General features: G+C 31.5%; 3 protein-coding genes across 3 annotated transcripts; 1 reads left to right on the forward strand and 2 right to left on the reverse strand.

Moving 5' to 3' along the window:
- Nucleotides 1–4,570: 4,570 nt before the first annotated feature.
- On the reverse strand, nt 4,571–11,558 carry LOC126673832 (receptor-like protein 4). The gene is made up of 9 exons (XM_050368135.2): nt 11,106–11,558; nt 9,965–11,026; nt 9,739–9,889; nt 9,591–9,662; nt 9,039–9,107; nt 8,502–8,570; nt 6,646–6,723; nt 6,285–6,490; nt 4,571–5,156 (listed from the first exon to the last, which is right to left on the reverse strand). The coding sequence occupies exons 1-9, from the start codon at nt 11,176–11,178 to the stop codon at nt 5,053–5,055; spliced, it is 1,884 nt and encodes a 627-aa protein (XP_050224092.1). The 5' UTR covers nt 11,179–11,558; the 3' UTR covers nt 4,571–5,052.
- Nucleotides 11,559–13,445: 1,887 nt separating this feature from the next.
- On the reverse strand, nt 13,446–14,060 carry LOC126672816 (uncharacterized). Its single transcript, XM_050366767.1, has one exon. It carries the CDS (start codon nt 14,058–14,060, stop codon nt 13,446–13,448), a length of 615 nt encoding a protein of 204 aa, XP_050222724.1.
- Nucleotides 14,061–15,839: 1,779 nt separating this feature from the next.
- Nucleotides 15,840–16,556, forward strand: LOC126672817 (uncharacterized). The gene has a single exon (XM_050366768.1). It carries the CDS (start codon nt 15,840–15,842, stop codon nt 16,554–16,556), a length of 717 nt encoding a protein of 238 aa, XP_050222725.1.
- Nucleotides 16,557–18,659: the final 2,103 nt, after the last annotated feature.

Below are 18,659 nucleotides of genomic sequence, written 5' to 3' on the forward strand. Positions count from 1 at the left end.
AGTTTATCTAATTGGTTGGGGCATGCCCCTCCGATTATCAAATTCTATGTACTGGCTGATCAATCAGCTTTTGATTAATAGAAATTTTTATTTCAAAAAAAAAGAAAGACTTTTGGGAGGTTGATTATATGGATGGTAGTGAAGAAAAGTATCAAAAGAAATGGAATCATGTATATTAGCGGATTTGATGCACAGAAATCGAGGTCAACCAAGTCAATGGCCTTCCAAATTTTGCAATTATTATAAATAAATAAATAAATTATTTCCCATAAATCTGTTGTAAGAATATTTGAATGAAGTTCTAAAGAAAAGAGTTCACATTACATGAAAGAAAATTGGTACATTTTGGAGCTAAAGCAATGTCACGAAGCTTAAAAATTTGGATAGCAAAATTATTTTGATAGTAATTTCTTCCCTTCATAACATTTGCCTTTTTGAAAACAATTAAGCTATAATATTTATTATTTTCAAATATTAAGAGAGTGTTTACTGTCAATTTTTTATATTTATTTTTATCAATTGAAAATTTAGTGAAATTAAAAAGAAATAACCGAATAAAAAATAGTAGTAATTGATAATAAAAATTTATATAAATTAACATATATTTATTGATATTTTAATTTAAATAAAACAAGTAAGCGCGATAAATATTATTAATTTAAATAAAACAGTTAAGCGCGATAAATATTATGAATGAGAGTAAATATGACAGTAGTATATTTTGTATGTATAATTGTTTCATAAATTTTATAAATAGAAATTCTAAAGAAAAATCAACAAATTATATGTAGCACAAATATTATTTTTATTTAATCAAAATTTAAGTTTGATCAAAAGGTTAATGCAGTTGACCAGTGTGAGATGATGACTGGTGGAATTTGATTTTCTTTAATAAAATAGCCCTTTATTGTTTGTTCATAGTTGCATATATATGATACGACCTGGATTTATGCATATTGCAATAAACTGATAAAATAATTATTTATTAACTTATAAACTAAATGATTTAATAAATCTAAAATTTTATGTATTTTATTAATTACAATAATTTTTTTCTGTCTTAGTTTGATATTTTTTCAATATTAAATTGTTCAGACCTTTGATTACATTTTTAAATCAAACATTTTTATTATGGACTTTTTTTGAAATTAGAAAATATTTTTAAAATCGGCCGCAATCAATAAAAATTATAGACACAATTTAAAATAACATTCATAATTTTGGAGTGTAATTATAATAATTTTTAAAATTGGAATATAATTTTAAATTTAAAAGATATAATTACAATTGATAAAATAAGCAAATGTTTGAATTCTAAGAGTGGTTTTATCTTTTAAAAAGAAGATGAATCATGAAACAATGCAATATAAATTTGAGTGAATAAAATGGAAATAAACAAATATTAGTTCAAATTAAGATAAGGGTTAACTTTAAAGTTCACAAAGCACATGTGTTTGTAACAGTAGTTGGGTAATTGAAGTCTAATTAGAAGCCATCTTCTTTATCTTTATTTTTTTTATTTAGAAAATATAGACAATAGCTGAAATATTAAACACAGTCCAAGTAGTTTAAAAAAAAAACAGTCCAAATAAATTTAATTAATTGTATATTTATGTCATTTGGCAAGTGGAAACCATGTAATAATCTATCATAAATAAATAGTTCCCATAATTAGATGTGATAGTCTTTTGAAAGCTTACGTGGTCTTCCTTTAGCCCTCATATATTAGCATTAAAAAATTAGATTAGGATAAATGATGTCGATCACAACTTGCCAATTATATAATTCAATCCATTATCAATCAGCTATTTTAATCCTAGTCAAAAAGAATTTTCAAAATCACAGTTGCAATTTTATAATATTATTTACGTGCATGACCAATTATAAATATGATCCCAATTAAGTATTAATTTAGTTAGCACATGGATTGAGATGGCTATACTTAGCCATCATACATTGACAACAAATGAATCAACCAAAGTATTGCTTAACACATGTGTAAGTTACTAAGCATATGCATAATTTAATGAGTTGTTAGTTAAGCAAGAATTATAATGTTTACAATCAAATTTTATTTATTCAAGCTTTAGTCAAAAGTAATAAAATCTCTATCTAGTCAAAATGATGTAACCATGATATAAAAATCCAGGGTTTTAGTCACTAAATTTCATAGTATTATTTTGTTTTAATGAGAGAATTTCAATTTGTTTTGATTTAGGCAATGAACAATTTACAAGCAACAGAAAAACTTCTTAGTAATTTTACGATAAAGTGAGTTTACATGACAGTCGAATCTTACCACGTTATATATTTTTTAATTACGTCAATAATAAAAATTAAATTTTCACGAGCGTTAAACTTTGATTTCTATTTTAGTGCAAGAGATAATGCAGTTTTAAAGAAGTAGAAACAGTCAAGAAAGAAGGAGTGTGATGTATGAGGAAGGTGACAAGCAAATAAAAAACGTAGGGTCATCTTATTCTTATTTTGTGATTATTATTATTATTTCAGTACTGCAAGTTGCATGAAGCTGGAAGAATGAGTACAATATTTTAATTCCAATCTTTTGAAAACGTCACAGCAGAATTAGGCAGTTTTGACATTATCAGTTCAGGTGTGAAAAATAGAAAAAAAACATTTTTTTGTCATTTAAAATAGAGGTGTAATTAAGTCAATCCAATTCGTGAGTTAGTCGAGATAGATTTTTCAGCTACTCGAGTTAATTATTAAGTCGAGTTTGAATTTTAAAATACTCAACTCGATAAACTCATATATATATATATATATATAGTTACATTTTTATCTTTATATTAAAACTTAATTTTAAATGTTTATATAAATAATTGAATCGAATTGGATCGAATTCGTCTTAAATATTCTAATGAGGTTAAGTTTGAGCTCATAGAATGAAACTCGAACAAATAAGAGTTTCAAATTTTAAATTTAAAGGTCGAAAGGACCTTGAGTTTGGAAGCGTTTTAATTCGACTCGGTTACACCTCTAACTCACAGAGTTTTGTATCCCATGTGATTTTTTATTTTTGATAATTGTGAATTTATCCCGCTGGATTTGAGTGGGTTTGTCTTAATTTAAAATGTGCATAAATAATGCTATGTGTTCATACAATAAAATTTGTTAAATTTGAAATAAATAATTGTATAATTCATAATGTAACATTTATTATGTCCTTGTAATACTAAAAGAGAAATACAAGAGATATCCATGTTCAAATTCATAGAATTGAAGAATTTAAAATATGTGAAACAAGTTTTTTAATTAAAAAAACTAATAATCATGTTTTTTTTTTATTAATGGCTTAAGTTTATAGTTACTCTATATCTAACTGAACAAATTTTGTATTTTGAAAGTCTCATTCTAATTGGCAATTTTTATTTATAGAATATTTTTCACGTTCTTTTTTTTTTCTTTTACCCTCCTCAATATGCATTTTAAAGCATATTTTTAAAACTGGTGAAACATTTAATGTAATTTGAGAATATAAAAATAAAATTATTAATTTTTTAAATAATATACAAAGAATTTTTTTTTTCAATTAGAATGTGATAAAAAAGAGTGTTACCTTGTTAAATTACCTATGTTCTTTTTAATTTTTCGCATTTCCTTTGCTGTGTTTTTTCATAATGTTGTGATTCTTGTGACTATTTTTGGCATTAGGGAAGACATTCCGCCCATTTCATCTTTGGGCTAATATTGTCAAGAATTTCTCATAGTCCTAATTGATATAATTTAAAATATATTTTTCAAGATTTATGAATTTTAAATCTGTATAATACAAAAAAATATAAATTCAAAGATTCTAACATTCAAATATAAGACCAATAATTTATAAGGAGAATTTTAGAATAATAAAATAATATGACAACAATTATAGAAAACAGTAGATTTAGACTCACCGCCACAACAATGAAATTTTAGAATTTTTTTAAAATAAAATTTGGAGAATAATATATTTTTAAAAATTTATTGTTTTCGCTAACTTTTTATCCTGCTAAAGGTTTTGTTATAATTTTTATTTTTATAGAAAAAATATGTATCCATAATATCACGATCAAAAGTGCCATAAATAAAGTATACGCTTAAATTAGATGCTTTCTCGAACTATTTAATTTTTTATAAAATAAAGCTTGCTTTGTCCACCGATCACCATTGGATGAATATCATCATTTTTATCAAATGTTCAAATTAATAAAGCACACAAAGAAATAAAATAATTATAAAAAAGCCATTAAATTAAAATAAAAAGCACTGGTCCAAATTCCAATATAATATTCCATAGAGTAAGATTGATGATGGAATGAGGTTGAAAATTAACCAACATGATGATTTCTGTTGCAATAAAACAGTTATAACCAAGCTATTGTCAATACCTTATGATCAGATCACTTCTGCTGTCAGATAAAACACTATTTTTCTTACCAAATAATCATATCATTTCTTCTGTCTGATAAATCCTAATCGTCAACAATAATGGCTAAAGCTAACATTTTTGACAATTGCAGAGCCACAAGTTCATCAAATAGTTGCATATATGATTAAACAAAACAGTTAATTTCATATCAGATCAAAAGCTGCAAGTAAACCAATGATTGCAAGATATTTGAAGATAATCTTCGAATAATGACATCACCACGGACCGCTATTCTTCTAACTACATAAAATATAATTGGCTCAATCCACGGATAGCTCGATAAATATAATCTAGGTAAGTATTTTGTCATCTAAATGCCTCAAAACGGGTAATGATACATCATCAGAATCCTAGGCTTATCTTGTTTCTTTATGCGAGTAAGAATAAAAATGAGATACATTGCATACATTAAATTTTATCGACAGTGTTATTTCTAGAGACCCCATCTTTTGTTGTAGCTGCCAAAAGATTCCAAAAACCCCATGAAAAGGAGTATGTTCAGCTCAGATCCTATGTATATGTGCATTTTTGTATAATTTAAGTGTCCCGTTCTCTATATGCCCTCTTCGTACTATCAATATCATTCAATAATAATTTACTTGCCGATAATAATATTGCTCTTACTAGGGACCATATGGTGATGCCAATCCTTTCGCATGTTGGCTCTCCATTTCTAGATGCATCAATGATTTCTGTCTCTGGTATCTGTTTCTCTTCGCGGCCATTGCTGAATAGACAATGACATCAAAGTTAGTTCATTAGAATTGCAGTCACAGTACAAATACGATTTATAATGGTTATTATATTTCAGATGAATGCAAACAGCGACAGAAATCAAGCAGAAGGCGAGGGTGGTTCTTCGAATAAAAAGTCCTGTTCTATCTAATACTCTATTAGTTTCGTAAAGTCAAGTATACATTGAATTGAGAGAGAAATTAAGAGAATGAGTTTCAATGATTGGATGAACTAGAATTTTATAGTTCTCATGCATGGTTTAGTAAATAAAAAATTTAGATAAAAAATGTCAATTAATAGGGTGGCTGATAGTGACTATTACAAAACGCCGATCTGAGTTGCCGAGCAGCCAGACAAATCATTCCCTGTTTTACAAATGAAAAGCTATTTTCCTTGAAATGTTGTAGTTTATCTTTTGATTGCAAAAAGCTTTTCCTACGATCCTATTCACTAATTTGATCGCGATTTCCAGGGTGCAGAACAACTTCCCGTCATACAAATATAACCTAAATATCAAAACGCCACGACGGTTGTATGAAAAGAACACTCCCACTAATGCCTTCTATATTCAGCTATAATGATAGTATTTGAATTTTATCTGTCCTCTAGGACAGGTCAATACAATAGAGAGCTTCACTTCAGCTTTTACAAGAAATATGAAGATTTTACTACTAATACCACTAATATTGCCTGCAGCATGACATTATAAACTACTACTGCTACTCAATGTCAACGTTTTTCATTTCTACGTTATCATTCTGGTTTCAAATTCTTGATTTTCGAGATTTTCTAAAGTTAAAGCACTCAAATTCAATGTGATTAACATAAAAAATTAGCGATATACGAGGATTGGAGTGAAATCCTTTAATCCTCATGAATATAGAAAAGGGAAAAAAAGGAATTAATATGTAAAAGGTGCCCTTGCATTTAGAAAAATATCTCGAAAAAAGATACCGGTCCTGTGTTTTGGTAATGCATGTGAAATAAAAATGGGATGTTATGGCATCTTGCAATAGATGATAGGGCAGATCAGTTATCAGGATATGCAGTGTGCAAAATACAACAGGGTTAAAGGCACAAGAAAATAGACGAAAATGAACTTCTTTAAAGTCATACTTACACATTAAATCGTGAGGGGGAGCAAAGTCATAATCATTTCGACTCCTTTTGATGTATATGTATACCACTAAGATAAGCACTGAGATGACCAGAAGAGATGATAAGGCTATTCCAATTTTACTGCCAGTGGACAAATGCCCATTTTCCCAAAGCAATGAGCACTCCGGCAAAGAGGGGACTCCACACAAACCTTTGTTGCCTGAAAGGCTGCAAAAGTTCATAATTTAAAAACCGTTCGAGGCATATGCTTCAATAGATCATGCAAGTAGGATTAGAAGTTATAACACACAATGGTTAAAAAGTCAAAAATATGTATATTTATGGCTCAGTAACAATTGTAATGGCGAGAAGGCAGAACATACTCAATAGTTCCACCATGCAAACCGATAGAATACAGCTCCTCTTGTACTCGACCTTCCAATAAGTTATTTTTCAATAACCTGAAAAATAGACAAGAGAAAATAAAATACATATCACCAGAAATAAAATGTACTACGAAGAGCTCAAAAAGAAATGCTATACATGCATATGATGTATATTTGTGATGCTCTTGGTGCATCTTCTTCAATCAATTATCAATTTGCGAAACTAGAAAATTAAGTTCTTTCTTTTATTTGAAAATGAAACAAGTTAAGCAAGGGAAAAAATGGGATGCAACAATTCATAGTCCTCTCTTTCAGAAGGATACTGTTTAAATTAATGCAAATCCACAATTAGAAAATCACATAACACTTCTTCAAAAGAGGATAAAGGATCAGACCAGACATATAACTGTAGTTCTGCATCTGTAGATCTTTTTATTTTGATCCATGTTGCGCTCTTATCATGGCCAACCATATTAAATCAACACACCAAGATATCGCTTGCACATTAGAGCCATAAATGAAAAAGAAAGGGATAAAATTAAGCAAGAAGCTTTTTGTTGCAAGTAATGCCTACATTATCATGTTATGCACCACATGCAATGGGCTCTTAAGCTTATTTTATTCCGCCAACATTTACCTCAAGGTGGAAAAAGTACTATGTCTCCATTTGGTTATCATGAATAAATGAGTTGGGTGTATAAAATAGAGACCCGTATCATTTATGTTTCTATAGTATTTTCATCCGACTACGAGTAAAATTGAATTATAAGCATCTTTTGCATGATGTTGAGTCACATTACCCTCATCAACATTACTGAAAAGGCTTGCTTAGGATCCTGGTCTTATTTTTACTATCCATGTGGAACACTTTATAAACCAATGGTAAAATGGAAATTACTCTACAAGAGGATGTCATAATAAAACTATTTATCTTTCAAGAAGACTCGTAACGTTAAGCACGCACAACAAATATTTGCACATACAACCTGTCTTTCACATGAAAAGCACGTGAGCAACGATTTCAGTTAATAATGCAATACAATACTGCAGAAAGTTTCAACAGTTTAAATCAGTTGTAACACAGGGAAATTTGAGGGTTAAAATTTCAAATTTTCCATGAAACAAATTGAGAATCTAACACAAACTAGCAAAATTCTACATATTCTGAAGGGTATTTTACATGTCATAACATAAGTAAAGAATATGTGAAACCCTTAAAGATAGTGTTAGAATTTTCATAAAATTTTAGGTTCTGAGGGAGTTTAACTTATCTGTAAGAAAATGATATTTTAAAAATACAGCTAAACATAAAATTAATCAAAACTATACATTCCATGCAAGAGTAACTAAAGGTTTAACAGCTTATGCTACTTATATCTAGCATAGATTTAAGTTTAACCAGTCATTTTCCATTAGTTTCATAGAACTATAGAAAAGTAAACTGAATTTCACAAGGTACTGTATTTATATATTCATCATCTAACTTTGATATTACATGTTTGGCAAATGAACAATGTGGATACTGCAATTTCTACTGCAATCCAAAATCAAACACAATGGTATCAAAAACTAAAAATAACAGAGTAAATAAGGGAAAACCATTGAAGAAACTCAAATTAAGAGGATAGGAGGAAACGCTCCATCTATTTTGTGGCATAATAAAGCACCATAGGCATAGAAATTGTCTAATCACAATAATTGGAATGGGGCTCAGCACAACGAGATGTACAAAATGCCACATTACCAAATTTTAATTTCACGTAGAACCATATGAGGAATCACAATGCATAATTATAGTACCAGTTTTATATAATAGATCTAGGATCTCTGATCATCAAAAAGAAACAACTTACACTTGCTGTAGACTGGAGAATGTGAGACTTTCTGGTATCGGACCGGTGAATTGATTGTTTGATAAATCCCTATAAAACGTAGATTAAATGTTATAAAATTATTGCATTGTTATTTAAAAAAGGTAACAATGAAAAAGTGCATGGGATACAACAATGTACACCATGAAAGAGAACAACATACTCACAAATCAAAAGTTCCCTCATTTTTTGAAATTGTTAATTAAATGAAGAAATATAAAATCAAAGAAATGTTTTTTCGGCCTTGAAAACGAGATTGCTGATAGCAAAATAGACACATCGTATATGGAAACCAGGGCCAAGACCCCATGTAGGCTAGTAAGCGATCCTCTCCCTCTCTCACAAACAGCATGCATCTCTTCACAGTGCATATTTATATTAAAAATGATTCAATAATTAAACAAATTAAATGTTGTTAAGATAAGTTTCTTAGAAATATTACAAGACAAAACATAACTTATGGTAAACAGTTAGAATCATAATAGTCAAAACATAGTATGTCAATTCTATTATACTTACAACCGAATAAGTGCTTTGTGACCTAGCTCTGGTGGAAGAGTTCCTCCTAAAGAATTAGTACTCAAATTCCTGCAAATTAAAGGAAATAATAAGATTCTGGCAATTAAGCAAATTTATGATAGCAGCAACAATACCACATACCACATGCTCGAAATCACACTTAATAAGAAGAATTCATTTTCACTACGCTGGTGGAATCATAAATATTTGTAGAATTAAAATAAATGATCAGACCATATGACAATTTATTATAACAAGAGTTTTGTATAGACATTTATAACGTTCTACAGAAAGAAAGACATATGCAGCAGGATTCAAGACATGATTTGAACAGAAATCCACGAGTCTTTTGCATTAGTATTTGGTAGTAGACACAGAAACTGTCCCCAGATAGCAGTCCTAAAGCCATTAACGGATCTATCATTTTATTGAAGAATTCAAAATTGGCAGGTGATTCAATGGAAAGAGCATTTGTCCAACTAAAACATGCCAATAAACAGGAAATATCAACAAGATTAGCAATGCAAACAGATAAAGGTAGCCGATACTTACAGGCTTACCAAGTTTGACAACTGACTAATCTGATCACTTATATACCCTTTCAATCCTTGGCTTCCAAGATCACTGATAACATAATAAGACGTAAAGAATCAGATAAACAAAAAACAAAACAATTTAAACAAACGAAAGCAACGCTTACATTTGAGATATAACAAGCGCAGTTCCATCTTTATTGGGATGACAAGTTACTCCTTCCCAAGCATCCCAACTCGAAGGAGCACAAGGATCACCATTCCATCCCATTCTATCCGGAACTCGAAGAGACTCTTTCAATGCTCTCATAGCAGCAACTACATTCACAAACAAAACATTCAATAATCACCACACACATTGTAATTAAATCGACTTAAAACTTCCATTCCTACCTTGCTCAGGAGCAGTAGAAACATCATTAGGTACTAAAGCATAATTCTCAATTCCGCTAATCAAGGGCGCACCAACAACCGGGACAATCATCACAGTCAAATTAGTATTACTCAGATTATGCACAGTATAGCTCAAACTATGCGCGGCAAAACTCCCGACCGCCGCGAAAATGTCAACTCTGCTAACATTTTTATCATTCACCACTACATCAAACACTCTCTGCCCCTTTTTAGTCACACTAGAGTCAATCTCAGCAAAATGAAACCATAATAAATAATCTAATTTAGCATCAACCGTTAATCCATACTCCAAAACTCCGTTTCCAGTAACAGCCGTCTGATATAGCTTCATTGGGAAGTAATTCGGTGGCTGAGCCGTACCGGATATTTTCTCACGTGTAGATAAAGAACGAAACGACACCGTTTCCGTCGCCTTCGCCGACGGTTTTGCTGTTCGGAATACTGAATCTGATTGCCATGACCTTCCGAAATCATCGGCGTCATTACTAAACCCTGGGCCCCACTGTGTAGAGCCACAAGATAACCGTGCATAGTTCACGAGAATTGTGCTGTTTCCAATATTAACGGCGTCATACGATAAAGCGTCGATTTGACGGAGTTCTAACGATCCGATAACGGGAGGGTCAGTGGCAATACTGTAAAAACAAATATCAGCTTCGCCGTCGTTGATGAACGTGAAAAGATCGGAGTAAGCGCCGTCGCGGGATAGATCCTCACCCCAGGGAGACCGCCACGAGAAAACAAGAGTGCCTTCAACGGAGACGTCGAAGCTCGGAGAGTGAGATTTACCGTCGTAATTGTCGTAAACGGTGAACGTACGGACGTAGTAACGGCCGTTAGGGAGCGGGAGAATGTAGCAATTCTTCTTGCCGGAGGAGAGAGGGAAGTAACGGAGGTTTTTCTCTTGAGGAAAATGGAAGTGGAGTGGCTCAGAGACGACGGAGGTGGAACCGCCGGTGAAGAAACGGTCGGAGAGCCAGGTGGTGTTGAACGGATCTGTGGTGTTAGTGGGACCGCCGCAGTCAATGTAGTAAGAGATATCTGTAAAAAAGTAAAAACAAAAAAAAGGTCAGCAAAAAGCAGAGCTGGTTAAAAAGTTAGTTAAATTAGTTAAACTGACCGTAAGGGAAGGACATGGAAATGGAGGAGAAAAGAAAAAGAAACAGAGCGAAGAAGATGAAGAAGCGAGACATGAGTTTAAGCTGGTAATGATAAAAACTGTAATGAAGAGTGTTGTTTTAGTTGTTGTTCGGACATGGAACGTGTGAGCAGAGTTAATTTAGGAGATGAAGTCTTCTGCGAGATTAGCGGGGTGATGTGTTCAATTTTATCAGCAAATTAATATCTTCTGATAAATAATCAGATATATTAAGTTTAATAATGGTTTAGTATTTTTTTTATTTTTTAAAGAAGTAAATTAATTGATTTGTGTAGAAATTTGGTGGTGGTGGTTAATTTTGACGGTGTTTATAGTAAAGTGAGGTGTGAAAGTGACGGGGGAGAAGGGAGAATTTAGTAGAAGAAGAAGAAAATGGTGAACAGATTGGCGTTAACGTCAGTCCACTTTTCACTACTCCACTCACTGATATGGTACATTGATTGGGTCTTCTTTTTATAGACGTGGCATCCATGCACTGCTACTATGTTTTTACTTTAAATTAACCCTAAAAGGAAATAAATTGACATATTTTTCTTTTTAATTTTTTTATAAAAATATATTTTGCGGGATTAGTTATTAATATTCCTATGGCAAAAAGGAGTATAAAAAAACTCTCGTAGTTTTCACAAAAGTATAAATCAGTTTTTTTTATTTTTTAAATATAATTGAGCCCTCTTTGTTTTCAAATAGAACAAATAACCCCTTTCATCCAGCATTATTAGAAACACTCGTTAATGGCTGACATATATTACATAATCATATAGGAAAAAAATTCAAAAAAAATTTTAATGTTGAAAATATTTACCAAAAATTTGAGGGGGTAAGTGTCCCAAAAATAAAATAAAAGAGCTTATTTGTTCGATTTTAAAACAATAAGGATTTAAGTATTCAATTTTAAAAACACGAGGGCTTAGTTGTGCCCAAAAAAGTAAAAGGACTGATATGTACTTTTGAAAATAAGTCGAGGTTTTTTTTATACCTTCTGCCTATTGTTATTAAAAGAAATTTTGTTTAATATTTTTAGTCAATTAGATCTTTAAATTTGTGTTTCAAATCAAATAAATTAATTTAATTAATTAGATTTTCAAACATGTGTTTTAAGGTCAAATAAGTTATGTGGTTGAGCTATACAAGTTAAGGATTATTCGACATAAATTAAAAGAATTAAAAATCTACTAAAAAATTTAAAATTATTTATTTGACCGCAAAATGTGAATCCAGTTGATTAAAAGAATTAAAGATGACTTATTTGATCTGAAAACACAAACTTAATAGCTAGGTTAATCTTTTTAACTTTTGACCAAACCGTAATTTGCTCATCCTATTATTGATTAGTGGCAGAAATAAAAGATTCATTATTTATTTTAAGCCATATTTGTTTCATGAAATAAAATATTAATTCTATAAAGAATTAAATAATTATTTTAAATTTAGAAAAAAATTATTTGATAAAATGATGGAATAGTAATTTTATAAAATAGCTATTTTATATGGAATAACAATTCAATTCCGTATCTATTTTATGAACTAAATACGATCTTAATTGAATTGTACAGTGGCGGATGCATTGTTTAGCTGGAAATGATAGAAATTCAATGCACACAACTTTTTCGCCTTCTTGGCGGTAAGTGAGCTATTAGCTCCTGACATGTTAACATTAATGATAGATTTTGGGGTTAATGACCATTAAATTTGGTTTTTGTTAATTATTTCCGAAATTATCACCCAAAAACTCATAAATCCCATTTTATACCTTCCAGACCGCGGAACTGTTCCGCGGTTTGTATAAACCGCGGAACAGTTCCGCGGTCTGTCCTACGTGGCTCCTCGCTGGAGGAGCCACATAGGCAAAAGCAAACCGCGTAACACTTACGCGGTTTGCATTGCCAACGTGGCAAACCGCGTAAGTGTTACGCGGTTTGCTTGTGCAGCCAGGGAATTAATTCCCTGGCTGCACTGATTGGGAGAAAATTCTCCCAATCATTTTGATTTTATTTTAAATGATTGGGAGGTTTTCTCCCAATCATTTAAAAAAAAATTAAATAAAAATTTAAAAATGAGAAAACCTTTTATTAAAAAAAATTTACGTTTTAATTGTTGAACTTTTTAAATTTAAAACATTTGAATTAGTTAATTTATTTAACATTCTACAAAAATAAATTTATAAAATACTACAAAATAATTATATTAACAAATATTCAAATATATACTTCATAACAATAACATATTTAATAAACTAAAAATTACAAATTAAAAAAGATTACTACATCAGATAATAATGTACAAAGTACAAAAAAGAAATCACCTAGGAGTCCTATCGTCATATCTGCTAGTTACCGGGAGGTTCGAGCGCAAGTTGTTTCTGTTACGGTTCGCCCGACGGCCTGTACTGATGGTGAGGTAACGTCGACCTGGGCGACCATCACCATCTCCCTCTCCTGCATCGGCGTCCTCGTCGTCGGCTCCGTCGTCACCCTGCTGGTCCTGGGGAATGGCCGTACTCGTCGTTGCTGGTGGCGGGGTAACAAATTCTCCTTGTTGGCGGAACATCATCGCCTCCATGCTGTCTAGACCTAACCAACTGCTACCATATGACAGAAAGTCTGTAGTCCCAGGTGTCTGTGGAAGTCCCTGTGAAGCTGGAAAGTCCTGTGTACCCTGTGTAGGCTGATCCCACTGCACCTGAAAAGGAGGCACCGTAGGTGGTACATAAGCAGGCGGCGGTGGAACAAAAGGCGAAGAAGGTCCTGGTGGCACTGGATATGAACACGGCCCCTCAAAATAGTGATGTGCCGAATCCCCGTAAAACTGGCCAGAAGAAGAAGGAGGACCCGATGAAAAGGGTGGCGGTGCAGAGCTGGACCCCGCGTAATAGTAATGCCCTCTGAAAGGATGAAAAACCACTGGGGGAGGCATAAAATCAACGGAGAAACCCTAAAAATAACATATCTATAAATTTTAAAGACTCACCCGATAATTCCGCTAAAAAATAATATTCTGCGCCAAAAAATAATATTCCGCCACGAAAACCAACTCCGCAAAATCTTCTCCACAATAATGCGCCAAAAAATAATATTTCGCCACGAAAACCGACTCCGCAAAATTTTCTCCACAATAATACCCCGATTTAAAATTTTTATCTCTCTACTATCTCTCTCTCTCTCTCTACATATCTCTCTCTCTCTCTATAAATTTTTTTCTCAAATTGTGATATAAGGGGGAACGGGTTGGTTCCCCCTTTTATAGTGGTGTAGACCGCGGAAAATTTCCGCGGTCTACAACCACTCGGTCAGAGGGAATTTATTCCCTCTGACAGGGAATAAATTCCCTCTGTAAACCGCGGAAGAGTTCCGCGGTTTACAGTGACGTGTCACTGTAAACCGCGTAACTCTTCCGCGGTTTACAGTGACGTGGCTCCACCTGCATCCAGGTGGAGCCACATGTGCAGACCGCGGAACACTTCCGCGGTTTACCCAAAACCGCGGAAGTGTTCCGCGGTCTGTATGATATAAATGGGGAAAATTTTTTAATCTGGGGTTAGTTTAAGAATTTTGTTTAATTTTACAAATAAAAACGTCATTAACCCTAGATTTTGTTTGTTTGCTTTATTAGTTTTGGCGAACTATGCGACTGGGAATATGTTTAATCATATTTATATACCAACTAATAGAAATATCAATTTATCTGTCAACTTGTACATTTTTTAATCAATTAATATAGAGATAAACTTTATCATCTAATTGATCATAAATTTATTAAAATTACACATCCTTAAGTTATAATCAGTTTGATGATAAAATTAATTTATCTACTAATTAATTTATGTTAATTGATCTTTAAGTCCACACTAATAGGTCAAAACGATATAATTAATAATTTTCTTTCTAAAATATAAATAAATAAAATTAGTTCAACCAACAATTTAGATACTCAATTAATCATTTCTCAAAATTTATAAAGCTATTGATAAATATATTTCGTAATCCTTACAATTCTAAGCTAAATTAAAATTAATTCGATAAAAATATTTTAGCTGGAATTGAATAAAATAGTAATAACTTTTCACTAATATTTTAAAGAAATATTAAATTGAAAGTAGGTAAAGTCAAAAAAGAAACAACAGATTCAATTTATTTTGAGACAATTAGCCAATTTACTTTATAAATTCATAAAATTTTAATGCCGATAAAGAAAGTTATATTAAAAGAACAACTTTGAATTTTGGTACAGCCGCTCTAGTAGATTTAATAATTATTTTTTTTAAAAAAAATAATAGAGTACAAGAGTGACTCAAATTAGAGAAAGCATATTTTCATGTAAAAGTAGATATTGTTATGATGTAGTGTGTGAATATTTTGTATGATAAAATTTACCTATTTAATTTAGGTGAAAAATTTCAATCCTCTATTTTTGATATGCATGTAAATGCATTAATTACATGGTGGGTGAAATTATCTGTAAATAGATCCCACTCCATATAAATCTTACAAAAATAATATATATATGAGTGAAACTCTATCAAATATTTGTTTCATTATTGGCTTGTTCTAAGTGCTCTTAATTGCTAATTAGTTTAGTTCATAAATATTGGTTGATATTATCATTAAATTTATAACAGGTTATCAGCATGATCGTTATATTAATTTACAATTCTCTAATCCAAGAAGATTCAGTAAAGTATTTCAAAGTTTAATCATGTCAAACCTTACAAAACTTGAATTTACGGCACTTGATGTATCTGGGAAAAATTATTTGTCATGGATACTAGATGCAAAAATAAATCTGCAAGCCTCTGATCATGAGGACATTATTAAAAAGGGAAATACGGCCTCTACTCAAGATCGTGCAAAAGTAATGATCTTCCTTCGTCATCATCTTGATAAAAGATTAAAAAATGAATACCTCAGTAAATATAATCCACTTGTTCTCTGCAAAAGTTTAAAAGAACGCTTCGACCACCAGAAGACTGTAATTCTTCCAAAAGCTCGTTATGACTGGATGCATTTAAGATTGCAGGATTTTAAAAGTGTTAGTGAATACAACTCTGCAGTATTCCGAATTAGTTTAAAGCTAAAATTGTGTGGAGAAACAATTACTGATGAAGATTTATTAGAAAACACATTCTCCACTTTTCATGCATCTAATGTGGTACTCCAACAGCAGTATCGTGAGAAAGGCTTTAAGAAATATTCAGAGCTAATTTCTTGCGTTCTAGTGGCTGAGCAGAATAACGAGTTTTTAATGAAAAATCATGCGGCACGACCCACTTATTCTGCTCCATTTCCTGAAGTAAATGCGAGCGCATATAGATCTCCTCGTGGTCATGGTTATGGTCGAGGTGGAAATAATTATAAACATGTCGGTTATAATGACTCCTTTAAGCATAAGAATCACCATGAGAAGTGGGATTAAAAGGAGGAGAAAAAAGAGAACAAGAACAGTGGACAATACAAACACCAAGTGAAAAATGTCGCTAGTAAATGTTATCGATGCGGCATGACTGGGCGTTGGTCGCGTACCTGTCGTACGCTCAAACATCTTGTTGAGCTTTACCAAAATTCCCTTAAGGAAAATGGAAAGAATATAGAAACAAATTTTGTTTCTTGTCACGACCCAATTTCATGAATCGTGACCGGCGCTAGGGTATGGGTATGGTTGTACCAAAACCCGTAGCAAGCCTTGCGGAAATCAATTAAACATTTAAACCTGCAGAAACTGCTCGGGGGCAACCGAGACTCCAACCTAGGTCTAGCAATTTATATTACGGTTCTAATATAAATAACTTAAATATCTTGAATATCCCACAGCGTGCCTTAAATATAATAATATCGTAATCCAGAGTAATCATGCCAAATATAAATAATCGAATATATCGACAAATCCAAAGTGAAATATCAAATGAAATAAATAACTAGTTCTACTGCGGTCTAAGAGTTCGAAAACAGAAACTAGTTTAATAACATGAAAACCTCCGAGGAATCAAAAGAATCGGAGTGGACCAGCTTTCAAATCATAAACCTGGAAAATTTGGGAAAACAACGGGTCAGATATACTGAGATGAGTTCGCAATACTATTTACATTTATTAAGTTTAAAACCCTTAAATCAAAACATTTTTATACTAATATAATATGATTACGGAAAACAGTATTGAAATGATCCCAGCGTAAGTATGACATAGCATACCGATAAACCCATAGTGGACGGGAACAAATCCTCGTCATAAATATATATACCAGCGTAAGCAAGACTTTAGTCTGCCGTTTCCCAGAGTACTCACCGGTGCACACAGTCTCGATACAAGCCTATCGAGTAGCTCGTTTCAATCCAGTTCCATAATCCGTAAAAACAGTTCACAAACATTTATAATATTAAAATACGATGCGGTACTTAATAAAGCGGTAAATAGCACTACAAACTCATTGCTTGCTTATCCACGTGATCTTGGCAAACAGCTAAACCTGCGTAGACTCCGAATCTCGAGCAGTCGACGGGTCTAAAATAATAAATAGGTTAAAATTCGTACGACCCCTAACTCTAAGATCACTAGACACCACGTAGGACTAGCGCAATTAAATAACCAGATAAATCACAGAGAAACACAATTCTCAAATAAATTGTAATGCCGTAATTAATTCAAGACTATTGAGTTCGCCTTAAGTCCAATCCGAAAATATTATTAAAATAATATTTAATTGATAAATAAAATCAATTCCTCAAATAGTGGGTTAGCCGAGTTTTTCAAAACTACCAAGTTAAACCCACATGTCGGTGACCCAAGTCCAAACCGACCCAACTAATATTCCAGAGTTTATAAACCACGGTTTATAATTTATATTAATTAATATCAAAATAGAACTCAATAGCTTGAAACTCAAGTAATTAAATATTACCGGCAATTATCTCAATTAATTAAATAACAAACAAAGCTAAAATATAAATTTAATTCCAAATGCATTCTAAGTAAAAAATATCAATTAACAATTAAATAATAATTAATAATAATTTTTAATTTAATTTTTTAAATATTCACATATTATTTTTATGCCTTAGAAATAATATAATTAATTTGACAAATTTTCAATTTAATAAAATCCCCAATACTTATTTAATATAGTCAATATATAATATTTCGTATAAACTATAATAAAATTAATATTTAATTTAAACATAAAATATTAATGCCCGAAGTAATTTCAAATTATAAAATAATATTATTTAAACCGCTAAATAAATAAGTTGAAATCACTTTCGTAATTTAAAATCAAAAATCAACTAAAATAGTTAAAAGATAAGTTTAGGAATCAATAGATTTAAAACATAAGAATTCAATGACTAAAGTCACTATTTAACCAATAATAAATCATGATAGCCAATCAAACCATGACATGTCCTCATCTTCCTCCATTTTACATAACCAAATACACGTAACAGTGGCCAACTCCATAATTCATCAATTCCTCAATTCTTAACAACCTAATTCATCAATTCTTAACAACCTAACCATATTAAGCAA

Source organism: Mercurialis annua, linkage group LG3 (assembly GCF_937616625.2).
Source record: "Mercurialis annua linkage group LG3, ddMerAnnu1.2, whole genome shotgun sequence".
Lineage (NCBI taxonomy): Eukaryota > Viridiplantae > Streptophyta > Magnoliopsida > Malpighiales > Euphorbiaceae > Mercurialis > Mercurialis annua.